Here is a 14,718-nt window from a genome sequence, read left to right as displayed (position 1 = left end):
ATTTGAATAAAACAATATTACTGACAAGATATAGAACATGAATAAAATACCAATTCACCTTCTAACATAATATCTCAATATTTCATATACAGCAGCTGTACAAAATAAGAATATCTATCACACTGCTGTCAATAATACATACCCGATCCCGTATCTCGGGCCCTTGGCACAATTATGTGCCAACAAAAATAAAGACAAAACATCAGACTCTACAATGTGGGTATGTCTCCACAGAGCATCCTATAATACATCCGAAATCAAAAGAGGGTATGACATCATACCAGAAGATCTGCTGGACCAATAATCAAAAGGAGAATTCCCTGAAAATATTTTTAATAAAACGAGGTGAGTCTTGTGGACTCGCGAGTATAAGGTATGTCATGCCCACTAGGAGAGTATACAATAAAATGCTAGGATGATCATCATGAGTATAATAACGTAATAACAGTATAAACAGTGGAATTATAAACCATAAGTTAAATAATTTGAGATTTCAAAGGAAAACATAGTGTAGGAAAAATAGGTGCTTAAAGACAACCCCCATAAGTTGTTCCCTAACCACCCAAGTCCCCTATACTCTTGTATGAGATGCATGCACTGATTCTGAGGACACACTAGTAGAAACTGGCCTAACGCCTATATACACATGCACACAAGTATATATATCGGCACATACATCATCATCACACAATATCATCATAAAGGCCCACGTGATAGCAGTGCTGAAACATACTATCTGTGTCTCTCATGGCCTTGGCATGCCAAGCCTCACAGTACCATGATCTTTTCCTGCTGTGAGTCACCAGGGAATCTACTAGATAGTCCTCTAATAATAATGCAAATAATACCCTAATTTATGCACAAGTCACAATCATTTATCATTTCATGTGGTGCCTAAAATACACCATATCATTCAATAATTCACATTCTCAAAACAAGAAATCAATTAGGGTATCTTTCAGTTTATGTCTCTCCCAGTAGGATGAAAATATTTCATGCAAATTAGAAACATTTAAGAGTATTTTTCTATGATCCGCATATAAAAATCATGTACGAGTTATGCATATAAAAATTTATACAAGGTTATAATATTTATGAATAAAACAGTATATACGTGCATAATATAAGGTAATCATAACATATCCTGTCTACTCGCCTGGGAAATGATGACTCAAGTCCGAGTCTGGGGAGAAGATCGAACAAAATCCTGAGAATCTGAGCCTACAATAAATAGAATGGGGTGTCACATTTAGGTAACAAGAATAACGACGTAAAGAAATTACCGAAAATCCTAACCATTGCCTAACACCCTAAATCGATTATTTGGTACCTTGGCCCGCGCAATATTCAAATCTGGCGTCATGGAATTCGTCGAGCTAAGCCATCGACTACGTCATCATGTCTCGCTTTGCTTGCTACGCGTAAGTGTATAGTGGAACTACACACCCACTTATAGGCTGCAATATCATAATATATATATATATATATTTACCCATAAACTAGTTTTCTTTTAATATAGATAATATATTTTTTTATCTAAATTCCTCCTTTATCAAAAATACATACATATATATATTTATAACTAAATTGATAAATTTTCTTGAAAACTTAATAATTAATTAATAATTTAATAAATGGTTTAAAAGGAATAAATTGCAATATTCTAGCCTCAGATAAAAGGAATCCATCAGAAATCAGGATTCGAAATAAACCCACGTCATCATCATAGGCTAGCCTAGAACGCACTCAGGGTCAGTCTTACTCGGCCTCGAGTCGTCTAATAGGGCTTCATCCTTAGGACTCCGATCAACAAAATGACTCGCCAATCATATCGCCAATTCTAGGAGACCTAAAGAGAACCCAAATTAAACTGACATCGATATCCCGAGTAGGACCAACCTAACCAAGTCATCCTAGGTTCCCGGACAAGCGACAAGGGAGAACAAGCCGAGTGGGCCAGCCCAAGGGCTGCCACAACTGGGTCAGTCATGCCCAACACATTGGGCCATCCTAAAACCCAATCGGGCCCCGCCATCCTAGGCTAAAACCTAACCCGACATGCCCAACCCCAAAAGCCCTCATTTCCTTTTTCCTTATATTTTTTTTTATTTTTATTTCCTTTTATTCTTTTTCCTTTCTTTTCTCTTCTTTTCTTTCTTTTTCTTTTCCTTTTTTTTTTTTTTTTTTTTCTTTTCTTTCCAACACACTGCCACCGCCGGCGACCGCCGCCGGCCGGCCAAAAATGGCCGACCAATATACCGATACGAATCCCTCGCCACGAATATCAACATATATTAAAATGAAACCCATCGGACGGTCAGATCTTACTAGATCTGAGATTTAATTTTCGGCCGAAAATAGGGGCGAATCTGGCCGTCGCCGTTCGCCGGCCGCCGGCCATTTTTTCGACGATCAGAAACTACCCCGAGGTGCGCAACACTAAGGAGAGCAACATACCAAAAAATGAGAAAGATCGGACGGCTAGATCTTCGTAGATCTAGAGTCGAAGTTTCGGCCAAAAAGAGAAAAAATACTGCCAACGTCGCCGGCCACCGTGGCCGGCGATTTCCAGCGATCCAAGACCGCCACCCAACCCTCTTAAGCAAACCGACCATCATATCCAAGAATCACAAAAATCCAACGGTTGGATCTTCGTAGATCTAACCTCAAACATTCGGCCAACAAGCCCCATCGCGCCTCAAGCCTCATTTCACAAAAACAACAAGCAAAACAGAGAGGATGAAGCCAAAACACTTACCTCCTTGTAGATCGGGGGCACTTTAACGGTGAAAGCGAAGTCGGATCAACGATCGAACGGCCGGATCGCTTGGAATCGAAGAAAATCCGAGAGGAAATCAAGAGAAAATAAAAGAGAGAGAGAGAGAGAGATTTTCTGATTTGGGGGGGGGGCTGCCGAGCGCCTCCCCCTTTTCTTTTTATATTTTTGTTTTTTTTTTAATTATTATATATATAATTTAATTAATTTAATTAATTTAATTAATTTTTTTGGATCTTTACAACAAATTATTGGGGATACAAATCAAATTCATGAGAAAAAAATAAATTAACGCAAGCATTAAATGTTATATACAAAAAAGTAAAAAGTTGCGTAAATTTTTTGATCACATGTAGTTACACAGGCATTAACTTAGGCAGGCATTAACTTAGGCAATAAATGCATGCATTAAATGAAATGTTTAACAAGTCCAATGTAAAATTGGTAGTGTAGAATGTATTTGTCACAAAAATAAAAACTTTAAAAATGGAGTTTAAGTAGAAAAAAATGTTAGTGGGACCCATGCATCTCAGCAGCTTTATATAATATAATAGATTTTTTTTAATATTCGCCCACATAGTGTTTAATAAAATTTCTTTTAAATTTTTTTATTTAGGCAATGTTTCTTAATAAAAATATAAATTAGAAAAAAAAGTAAAAATATGAGTTAAAATATTTTTTGCTCTTATTTTATATTAGTTCAAAAATATTTTTATTTTATATCATTTATTTCAACGAACGAATGTTATCCCAAGAAAATAAGATTATAATTTATGATTAACGAACTAAATTAATAAAAAAATCAACTTCCCGAAATAACTCCACCGAAGAAGGAAAGACTTATTTTTAGTAAGATTGACTTTGGATCTACATACAATATATTATAAATATAAGTCAGAATTGGATCGATATGTTGGGTGTGTTTGATTACATATTTTTTTTTTTATAAAAAATGATTAATTTTTTACCTAAATTTTAGGTTTTATAGTGTTTGATTAGCCACTTTTTTCATGAAAAATATTTTCTCACTTTGGCTCACGTGACTCTCATTTTTCACTTTTATTGAAATTCATTTTCCTATAAGGGGGTTGGAGTAGATTTTTCAAGCTAAGGAGAGATGCAACAATCTGGCAAAGGAGAAGAAAAGTGGCCAGTGTTCGCGAGAAATAGGAGAAATGCGACTGAGGATCGCGAGGATGAAAGGAAGCTCAGTCGATGGTCTGAGCGAGAGAGAGAGTGATCGAACGAGAGGGTGAGAGAGAGGCAACGGCTGAGGGGACAATGACGATGGCGACGAATTGAGCGAGAGATAGGGCAACGGCAGCATAGGTAGCACGGAAACGTGTTCGGGATGCCGTTTCAATGTTTCTAAATCGTTTCACGTTTCGAAGACAACGAAAATGCCCAGAAACGAATTTTGGGCATTTCTGTAAATTATGAAATGTATGGGGGTCGTTTCGCAATTTACTTAAACTTGTTGGAAACGCATTTCAGCCAGAAACGCGTTTCCAACGACCAGGAGCCTCGCAATTTGGAGGCGAAGGGCCAGTTACCCGACACCCGCCCACGTCACACGCATCTTGAAAGTACCTCTGCCCAATGCCCATTTTCCCTTTTTTCTCTTCTTCTTCTTCATTTTTCTAGTTTTTTTCTTCTCTGTTGTCACTTACGCACACTGGTTAAGTTGCTACTCTTGGTGCTAGCCTCGCCACCATCCGCCATTCCTTCAGTTGATTACCGCCATCACTCCTTCTTTCGGTGTTGACCCCGAAGTCTCGTCGTCGCTTGCTCTTTCTCAGGTTGCTGCAGGTCTCTCTTTTCTTTCTCTCTCTATATATACATAATATTCATTACTGTTTGTGTTTGTATTTGGTTTGTATGTGTTTTGTGTGTGTTCATTACTATTTGAATTTGTATGTGTTTGTATATGAATTTGTAACTATGTTTATTGTTTATGGTTATTTGTATTATATTTGAATTGTTTTGTATAATTTTTTATATTAAAAATTATATTTACAAAAAATCTCTTATATTTTTAAAATTTACAATTTACCTCTCGTATTCATTTCCTACATTTTTAAAAACAATATCATTTTAGCATTTGCGTTTCGTTTCGAAAACATATCATTTTCTGTTTCCGTGCTACTTTGATGGCAGTGGCGACAACAGATTGAGAGAGAGAGAGGGCAAGCGAAAAAGAAGGCTAAGTAAGAGAGGAATTGAGTGAGAGAGAGGGCGAGCAAGAGCGGCGACCTGTGATAGTGAAGATGAGGGTAGCAGCAACGATGTCGCAGGCAACCAATGACGAAGGTCATGGGGGCAATGGTGGCGATGGCACTGTATTTATATTTATGTATATATATTTGATTTTTTTAATATTTTATATAATATGTTTGATTTATTTTTAGACAATTTTTTAGAATTCAATTAAGGTAATCAAACAGTTTCAATTAATATTTTATCTGAAACTTAATTCTAGATAGTTTAATTTTTTAGAATTCATTTTTTTTCCTTTCAAATTTCATTCTTACAATCAAACGTATTGTAGCATTGTCTCTAAATTTAATTTTGGGATTATGGCAACCCCTGTAACAAAGAGTTTGCTCAGCATCCAACTTGAGTAGAGTTCTACACTTTGATTTTCATAAATTAACCATAAAGGTTTTTTTATTGGTCTGAATTAAATCAGATCAATCCTAGACGACCAAGATTAAATAAAAACTGAAATCAGTAAAAATTTTGGATTCAACATCGGACCAAATCAGTCTGATCTTATTAAATATATATGTATGTATAATATGTTATCTTACAGTTAGAAGAGGGCAAAAATTTGATTTACTTGAACTAATTGAATAAGTTAAATCGATTAAATTTACCGATTTAGTTTATTTTTTTTTACATCAATTTGATTCGATTAATTATTTTCAAAAGTTTAAATTTTTTTATTGAAAAAAGCGAATCGACTGAATTTTAAAATGATATTCTTTTGATGTTTATAAAATAATGTCATTTTCTTTCATTTCGGACGTTTTTATAGAGTATTTCAATTTTTTTTAAGTTTTTCTAATTTAATGGATTTAGTTGATTTTTTTGATTATCAATTAATTTAATTTTTTGGGTTAATTAGTTGGCTCGATTTTACTTTCTTATTCAATTTAATAAATTAATAAATTTTAATTAATTTAGTAATCGAAGCGATGGTTTATATATCCGTATTTTTAGAAATACAACAATATATGTCAAAAATAGATAGTGCTCCGCATATCAACGCATATTTAGCAGAAATCAGCGCATTTGTCAAAATCTCACCGAACCCATTGAATGCATGGCAGGCAGGAGACTTGGACAGACTGTGTGTGTGTGTGTGTGCGGTGGTCTGCAACCCAAAGTCAGTCAATACAACTTAAATGAAATGTGGAAGAGATTAGCCGCTGCTTCCTTTCTCTGTTCTTCACGCATTGCATCGCATCCAAAGTTGCACAAATTTTGAACTTCCATGGCATGGAAAGTTCAAAAATATAATGATCACAAAATAATATTACGAAGGAAGATTAAATAAAATATAATTATTATATCATAAGCAAAAATTTATTAAAAATTTAAGAGTTTAAAATTTTTCATATGCGAGAGATCCCATATAAACACACAAACTAGATAATTTCGATATTCGAAAATTTTTATGAAAAGATAAATAATTATCTATAAAAAAATTAATTTCAATTTAATTTTAAAATATTGAGATAAATATCATCTTTAAAAAATTTTATCTCTAAAAAAAAGATAAGATAAATGTCATCTATAAGCAGAGCCGACTCAATAAATTTGGGGGTCTTAGGCGAAAGAATTTTCGAGAACTTCTTAAGAGTATTAATTTTTTTTTTATAATATTAGGAAGATAAAGTGGATTTTATGGGATTATGAGAATTGAGATTTAGAATAAGCACCAATGGTATACAATTGGGAAATGGAGAAGGGAAGATAAAACTGTAAGGACCCATTAGAGGGTCTAGGCATTTTTAGATATTTTATTATAGGCTTAAAATTTTTGTCTTAATTAATTGAGAATTGAAAATATTTTTTTAAGAAATAAAGAATAAGTGGAAATAAGAATTTGGTAACCCATTCAAATATGATTCAAATGTGGGGAGAGTCCAAATGAATTTGGACATTAAGATGTGTTTAGAATTTTAATTATATTATGAATGAGATTAAATGTTGAGAATTATTTGGAATAGTGAGTAGGGTCATGGAATAACCCAAGGCATGGACTGAGCCTAATTAAGAAATGAAATTTGAATTTTTAAAAGAAAATTATAATATAAATTAAATTGGTTTGGTTAGCAAATATCAATAGTGCTATTGGACCTTCGTTTGTCCATTGTTGGAAGAGAAGGGTAGTCAGGTCTTCCTATCAATTCACAGTTGCAGACCGTGCATCTTTCCCTCTTCAAGCTTCATCTGCATTAGTGACCTTTCTCCTGTGCATACTCGCTTTTGCCATTAGAGACTTCTTCTTTTTTTTTTATGTCTTCTTTTTCCCTCCTAGTTGCTTGTATTTTCGTCTTGGTCTATAGCAGTTTCAGGAAGAGAGGATTCTTCTGTATAGCGAAGTCATCAGGCAAGTTCTTCTTGCACTCCCACTTTATTTTCAATCCGAGCTCTCTTATCCATTCTGATTTTCAGTGCAAGACACCTTGTTTATTTATTGTCTCATGCGAGTTCTCCTGTTAGTTTCTTCATTTTAGTCACTGTAAGGGATTATATATAAATATATATATATGCATGTTGCTGTGTATGATTCTCTTTCTGTTGGTGTTCATTGAGTCTTTATATTTGGGTATTTGTTGGGGTCTCATTGTGTCTCAAAATGGGGTTTGTTTCCACCCCAAGTTTTATTCAGTGAATGGTACTTTAGTTGTCTAGATACATATACAAGGCTCTGTTTGCTTCTATATCTTCTTGAGCTTAATCATGTATATATGGCCAAAATTGAGCTCGCAGAAGCATAAATGATGCATCTGAATAACATTCACAAATATATATATATATATAAGTCCCATTCGAATGCCCCTTGAATCATCTAAATGATACTCACATAATATTACAGCCATTTGAATGCCTCTTACCTCATCTAAATGTCACTTTGAATATTTGTTTGGCACCATGTCCGTATACATTGTAATAGCAGAAACCTTGAACCCTTGGTCGTGAACTCTCTCTGCAAGCTCTTACGCGAACTCTTACCTCAAGCCCCTTTTGTTAGCTATTTACTACGAGCTCTTACCCATGATCAATTACTGCAAGCTCCGCTTCAAGCCTTTCCGCTAGCTCTTTCCTCAACTCTCTCCGCAAGCTTTCCTGCGAGCTCTAGCTTCAGATCTTTCCGCGAGCTCTTGCCTCAAACTCTTGTTGTGATCCTTTATCGTAAGCTCATGCTTATATGCCTCCTTATAATGAGTCATTTACTGCGAGCTCTTGCCTCGAGCCTTGCTGCGAGTTCTTTCTGCACTCTTACCCCAAGCCCTTGGCCGCAAATTCTTTCTGCGATCTCTTGTCACGATCCTTTTTTGCGAGCTCTTCTTGCGAACTCTTGTTTCAGGCCTTTCCGTGAGCTCTATCTACGATCTCTTTCCTTTCCGCGAGCTCTGTATGCAAGCTCTTTCCTCAGACCTTGGCCACGAGCTTTTACCGCGGGTTCCTGCCTCAAACGTTTCTTGCGAGCTCCAACCTTGTTGTAGGCCTCCACCTCGGCCATCTTTTGAAAATCAAATTTCCTTAAACAATACTCTCATTTAACAAATCAAAATTGATTCTGATAGTAAATAAGAATACACAAGCGTAACCATTGTAAGTGTATTGAATACATGATTTATCTAATTTAAATGTTCTCAAATATGTCCAAATTATGAGATGCCTCAGTGAAATTTCTTCTAAATATTCCCTAGAATATAGTCATTAAACTAAACACCCACTATTGTGTAAAAGATCAATACCATCTTGTCAATGAACAATTAAGCATGGTGTGGTCATTTTGATTGTATGGGAACTAATCATGAATTTGAGCTATAAACATGAATACAAGTAATTGTATACTGGAACCAATTAAATGAATTCAAAGAAATTATAAGATGAAAAAAATAATATATTAAATCTCTAATACTCCTTAAATGGTGAATCAAGATGTTACCTTAAATAACATCTCCTAAAATTATTTGTGTCATAATTTACATCAACTATTTGTATTAAAATTTACATCTTGAGAGTGATAAATGTTATGAAGTAAGATATGTTGAACTTATCTAAGGATGATAAAATACCCGATATGGGTAAGCAGTGTTGAAAGTATAAATATTGAGGACACAATAATTTAAATGCTTGTGGTTGGTAAATGCATACATGATGCATACATGTACATGATATATATATATATTTTTTGCGCACCAATTATTTTGCGCGGAGGGAAAAGGTACTCTAGAGCACCTAGTGCGGGACGAGGTGGCCATAGGCCGATAGGTTAGCTCCATATTTATTTGTGAGGTTTTATTGAAATTATGCATTTTTACATGCGTTGATTGATGGTTTGAGAGCTTGGGAGATTGATATTGATAATGAAATAATGCATTCTTACATGTGTTGATTGATGGCTTACGAGCCTGTGAGATTTGATAATGATATTGAAATTTTATACACATTTACATAGTGATATATGGTGACATGATATATTAAGTTGAATTGATAAATTCATGAATTATGAATCTTCTATATAATTGTGGAGTTCTTGATTACTTTTCTTGGTGTCATCATGTTCTTGGATCCTATATATTATTCATTGTTTCTCGAACTTGCTGAGCCTTGTGGCTCAATTGATCTTCTTTGCCATTCCAGATAAAGGAAAGATTGTTAAATTTTTTTGGGGGGGCGAGTCCAATACGATTGCAGCTTAAGGATAGTGGTGTACGGAGACGCGTCATAACCTCAAAGATCTTAACTAGTGATTTGGTGAGGTTTATAGTGATGAGAATTTATTATGTTTATTGGCACTTAACCCTCTTATTATTTTGTATGGCCATTGAGTTTAGAGTTATGAGATATTGAAAATGCAACTGAATCTTAATTTAATTTTCGCTGCTAGATATGAAATGAGTTATTATTTGAGTTCAGTTTTGTTCTATATCATCTCTGTAATGACCTTCTTTCGAATATCTTATGCTAAGCGGGAATATTCGGAAACGGGCCTTACAAAAAAGGTATATTATATTTTGTATTTATTTTTTAATAAAATATTTATTATTGAAAAATAATATATATTACAAATTTTTAAAATTAGAGGCCTTCCAATTTTAGGGGCCTTATGCCCCCGCATATCTGGCTTCACTGTTGGGGCGGCACTATCTATAAGAGATAGACGTTATCTATAACGATCATAGTTCTAATTAGACTAGGGATAATCAATATAGGCATTATTTACAATAATCATATTATCAGATTATTAAAGATTATTTCATATTTCTCTATAAATAAGCAAACACTCATTCCTAAAAAGGTACAACATCTCTGATACTAGTTTTAATACAGTTTCTTTCATCATATTCAGTATTTGACTTAAACATCGGAGTGTTTGCATGGGGATCTCCTCATGCCCTCTGATTGTTTTCTTATTTTGTAGATTCAGGCAGATTGACGACGACGTTTGTAATACTCGGAGAGCCCAGAGAATGGTAGTATGTATTAAGGATAAGTAAAGAAGAAAACAACACCAGCTGAATACTTTTTGGGTTAAATGTAGGCAAAGAACTCCCGAGTTAAGCGTGTTTGAGCTGGGAAAGCTTAAGAGTGGGTGACCTTATGGAAAGTTCGCATAAGCCCATCAGAATAAGTTGTTTCGGTCCTTGCTATCTCTTGATATGGGATATTTCAACGTTTTCAATTAAATAAATTTATTGTTGTATTTATGCAATAACAATAGCTATTACGAGATCTCAAGTTCGAGTCTCTTTTCTTTTACGTTGTGAGGGGTAGGAGTGTGCAAACAATTGGTTCAATTACCGAATCAATCAAAATATACTAACTGATTAAACCAAATCGAGGAGCAAAATCAAATTGAACGATTAATTAAAAAAAATTAAACTAACCGATAATCGAAAAAATTAAATCCAAATCTTATAAATCAAATTAAATCGACATGTTTGATTAATTCAATTTGACTAATTTGGATAAACTGAACTTTTATTTTTTTTGGGCACAAATTTGTTTACGGTAATAATTTCTTGGGAAAAATTACATTGCTAGTGGTTGATCTTTGTATTTCGTTAATCAGTTATTGTACTTTAATATTTTTCATTACAGTTATTGTGCTTTCATTTTTATTACAATTTTTTGTGTACAAATCGGTTAAGGGACCTATTTTTAATCAAAAATACTATCTCGACATTTACTTGTGCCAGAATTGTGCCAGTGTTCTGACGTTGGTGTATTAAAGTATTGTATGGACTCTGTTACAGGTACATCGTCGGCTACATAAAAATGAATAGATGACAAAAATATTTCTCAATTTTTATCTCTCCCCTCACCTAGCAATCCCAAGGCCACCTCTGACAATCGTCTATAGCAACGATCGATGCATAAGAGGCGAGGCTCGAAGTGACGATCGACACACAAAAGGCGAGGCCGAAACAAGCGATTGTTGGAGTAGATTATGGGAAAGAGAGAAAGATGAGAGAGAAGGCGGCTAAGGAGATGGAGTAAATTTGCAATTGAGTGAAGGTATTTTTGTTATTTGAGTTTTTTTTTGTTAACGCACCATCACAAGCGTCCTCATTGTTCGGCCCCACGATTTCAGCAGAAGAGATAAATCAGGGAATCTAGCAGACAGATTTCGACCCTTAGCATAACCGTAAAAGTAAGAGCGGTAAGTATTTTTTATTTTTCAGGACCTCTCCTTATCTGCTGAACTATCTCCTGGTCAAAATTCGAATACAAAACTTGGGGGACCAAAGAGCAACACCCCAAGACATTTTTCCTTTGCCAATTAATCTATGCCCTAGGGGCTTATTTGAGTTACTTTTTTTAGTGTAAGGTATAGTCTTTGATATATCAATAACACTTTTTCTGTGCGATATAATGTGCCACATTAATATAAATATACAACACATCTACTTAAGAAATGTTATTAAAAGTGTTAAAAAAAAATATCTAAATGATATTTTAATTTTTTAATTGTTTGTTATGGCCAAAAGGTTGATTTAGGATGAGAAACAAAAGTCAGAGACCAAGAAAGAAGCTGACAATTCAGAAGGAAAGAAGGAAAGACAGACAACGACGGCAAAAAACACACATACACACACACAAAAAAAAAAAAAAGCAAGTATAAATCTTCCCCAATTATTCTGTGTTTGGAAGCATATGATTTGTGAATTTTTATTTTATATTTTTGAATTTTGAAATAATAATAAAAATATAACAATAACACAAAACTCATAACCAAACAAGTCCATTTTTATAAGGCCAAATTCATGTGTTTTACGCATCTACTTTTATTTTTATACATATAATTATTTAAATTTTTTTGTTATTTCGATTATATTCATATACATGTATTTTCGAGTCAATTCAACGCTATACTTTGACCCCTTTTTTTTGTATGTGTTAATTTAAATTTTTTGTTATTTCGATTACACCCATGTACATGTATTTTCAAATCAAATTAATTGTTATATTTTAACGTGTAAAAAAAAAGAGAGAGTTAAATTGACTTATTTTACTTTATATTTTTTTTATACATAAAAAATGCATTGGTTAAATTAACTCGAAAATGTAAATATAATAGTGTAATCAAAATAATAAAAATTTTTAGTTGCCATAGGAAAAAAATGTTAAAGTATAGAGGGTTAAATTAATTTAAAAATACATATTCATATGTGTAACTGAAATAACAAAAAGTTTGAATGATCACACAGAAAAAATATAAAAATACAAAAGCAAAAATATAAGTTTGCCAAAAGAAAAAAAAAAAAAAAGGAAAGAGAAAACACATGTATCCCGTTGGCTCTGTGTAAAGTGGGTGTGGTGGCCATAGCATTTGGCTCTTGAGAGCTGGAGACCATTTTTAGTGTCATTTTCATGCCTATGAATGGTATTGTTATGATAATCAACCGACAAAATAAGACTTCCAAATAGATGCTAATGAAATTAAAGTAACAAAAAATTGTAAAGAAATAAATGTTGACTAAAAAAGTTCTATGTGATTAATGCATTGCAAGCATCAAAAATGAAATTTATCCTTCTCTTTTTTCTTAGTTACACCAAACTGTACTATACGTTCAATTTCATTAATATATGAATAGGATTCTGTAATTCAATAGGTATTGATTCTTTCCTTCACAGTGTTCTTCATCTATGATTTTAGGAAGATATATTATACCAGGATTAAATGGTGTAAAACAAGGATATGTAGGTGATAAGAAAGGATTGGACGGGGAAAGGAACATGTAGGCTAATCTCCCAGGCATGGCACAGAAGATAAACAGAGAAATTAATTAACATAGACAAAAAGCATACATTCCAAACCCCAATTTGATAAAAGATAAACAGAGAAATTAATTAACCTGTGGATGACTTGTGGACAAAGGAATCCTCGCATCTCGCACCTCTATCACAGCATCCATCAATTTCAATTGTTCTTTTGAGTTCTTTCTCCGTTTTGGCAGTATGACCAGGATACCACTGTTCAACTAAAGTCCCAGTAAGAGTACAGGCAAACTAATGACTGATCCAAAGTACGAAATTCCCTCCAAATTATTATCAAAATATCAATACGCAAGTGCATAGCTAATGCCTACCTGAACAGGGCGCAGTGCCCTTGTCCAATAATGAAGATCCGCATCAAGATCAAGCCAATAATTCGTTGACATTAGATACATGACCTGAACTGGAACCCAGATTCGAATGCCACCCCGCATTTTTTCCATCAACAATCTGAAAGTGCCAGTCATCAATTCTAAGTTGTTCATTCCAACACGTAGATGATAACAACTTATGCCTTTACCAATTACAGGTATCCTTAACTTCATAAATGAAATAAATTATTTAGCTATGATAGTTCAGAAACTTCTCTAAACTCGCTGGCTTTTCCTGTAGTCCTTCGTTCCATTTTATCCATACAGCGTTCCGGCAGCCCATTTTTCCAAATTTTAGTGGTATAAATAATACTGATAAAATGAAAAAGGGCATCGACATTGAAAATCCGAAGCTTCGATCAAAACATCCCGCTCGACCAAAACCTAGTACGAAACTGAAAAGGGGTTTGGATTTTCGTCCTCCGAGAGAACCGAAGAGAACGATGACTCGTAATCAGAGAACTTCGCTACCGCAATTCCCGCAGTCAACGTTCTCGGCAATCAAAATACGAGTAATTAGATACGAATGCAATCGAATAATTGATAAAACGCAGTAGGGTAGTTGCCTGAATGGTTGCCGGAGTTGAAAGCGGAGAGGCCGATGTGACAGCCGCAGTCGAGCGTCGGCTCCGAATTTGAAGAAACTGCTCCCCGATTGCCGGAGATTTCGGATGCCATAGCCCGTAGAGCTGAATCGCCATCGTTCCAGTGAAACCACAAATGGATACTGAATTCTTTTACAATTTACTCTACAGTTTCCAATCATATAATATCAAGTCTTTTTTTTTTTCACAAAAATCACCAATTTTTTGTTTCCCATCCCTAAAATGACCCTCCCATGATGGACGAAATGACCCACCAATTTTTTGATATTTTAAAAATGTTTTTTAATTATTTTTATAATATCAAAATTGTTTGTTAATTATTTTATAATATTAAAAAAGTATCATTTTTTTCGTTCAGAAAAAAATTAGAGTCGAAATTTTTGAAGTTATAAACAAAAATTTTATGTCTAACCTGATTAGAGGTAAAAAAAATTATGTCCCT

General features: G+C 34.0%; 1 protein-coding gene and 1 long non-coding RNA gene across 4 annotated transcripts in view; both read right to left on the bottom strand.

Annotated features, from left to right (window-relative positions):
• The window catches only part of LOC127797241 (DAR GTPase 3, chloroplastic), a 37,642-nt gene extending 23,239 nt beyond the window's left edge, over positions 1–14,403 (bottom strand). For 2 of the 3 annotated variants that reach the window (XM_052329953.1, XM_052329951.1), the window contains exons 1-2: positions 14,238–14,403; positions 13,699–13,750 (exon numbers count right to left, since the gene is read on the bottom strand). In XM_052329953.1, the coding sequence (XP_052185913.1) occupies positions 13,699–13,750; positions 14,238–14,372 (187 nt within the window). In that variant the 5' untranslated portion in view covers positions 14,373–14,403. The remainder of the gene's footprint in view (positions 1–13,698; positions 13,751–14,237) is intronic. The other variant, XM_052329952.1, reaches the window with a different exon arrangement.
• Positions 6,574–13,639, bottom strand: LOC127797242 (uncharacterized). The gene is made up of 3 exons (XR_008022158.1): positions 13,615–13,639; positions 13,381–13,498; positions 6,574–8,550 (listed from the first exon to the last, which is right to left on the bottom strand). It is a non-coding gene; the product is annotated as an uncharacterized LOC127797242 (long non-coding RNA).
• Positions 14,404–14,718: the final 315 nt, after the last annotated feature.

Source organism: Diospyros lotus, chromosome 3 (genome assembly GCF_014633365.1).
Source record: "Diospyros lotus cultivar Yz01 chromosome 3, ASM1463336v1, whole genome shotgun sequence".
Lineage (NCBI taxonomy): Eukaryota > Viridiplantae > Streptophyta > Magnoliopsida > Ericales > Ebenaceae > Diospyros > Diospyros lotus.
The sequence above is the reverse complement of the archived record's forward strand: the minus strand, read 5'-3'. Positions and strand labels throughout refer to the sequence as shown.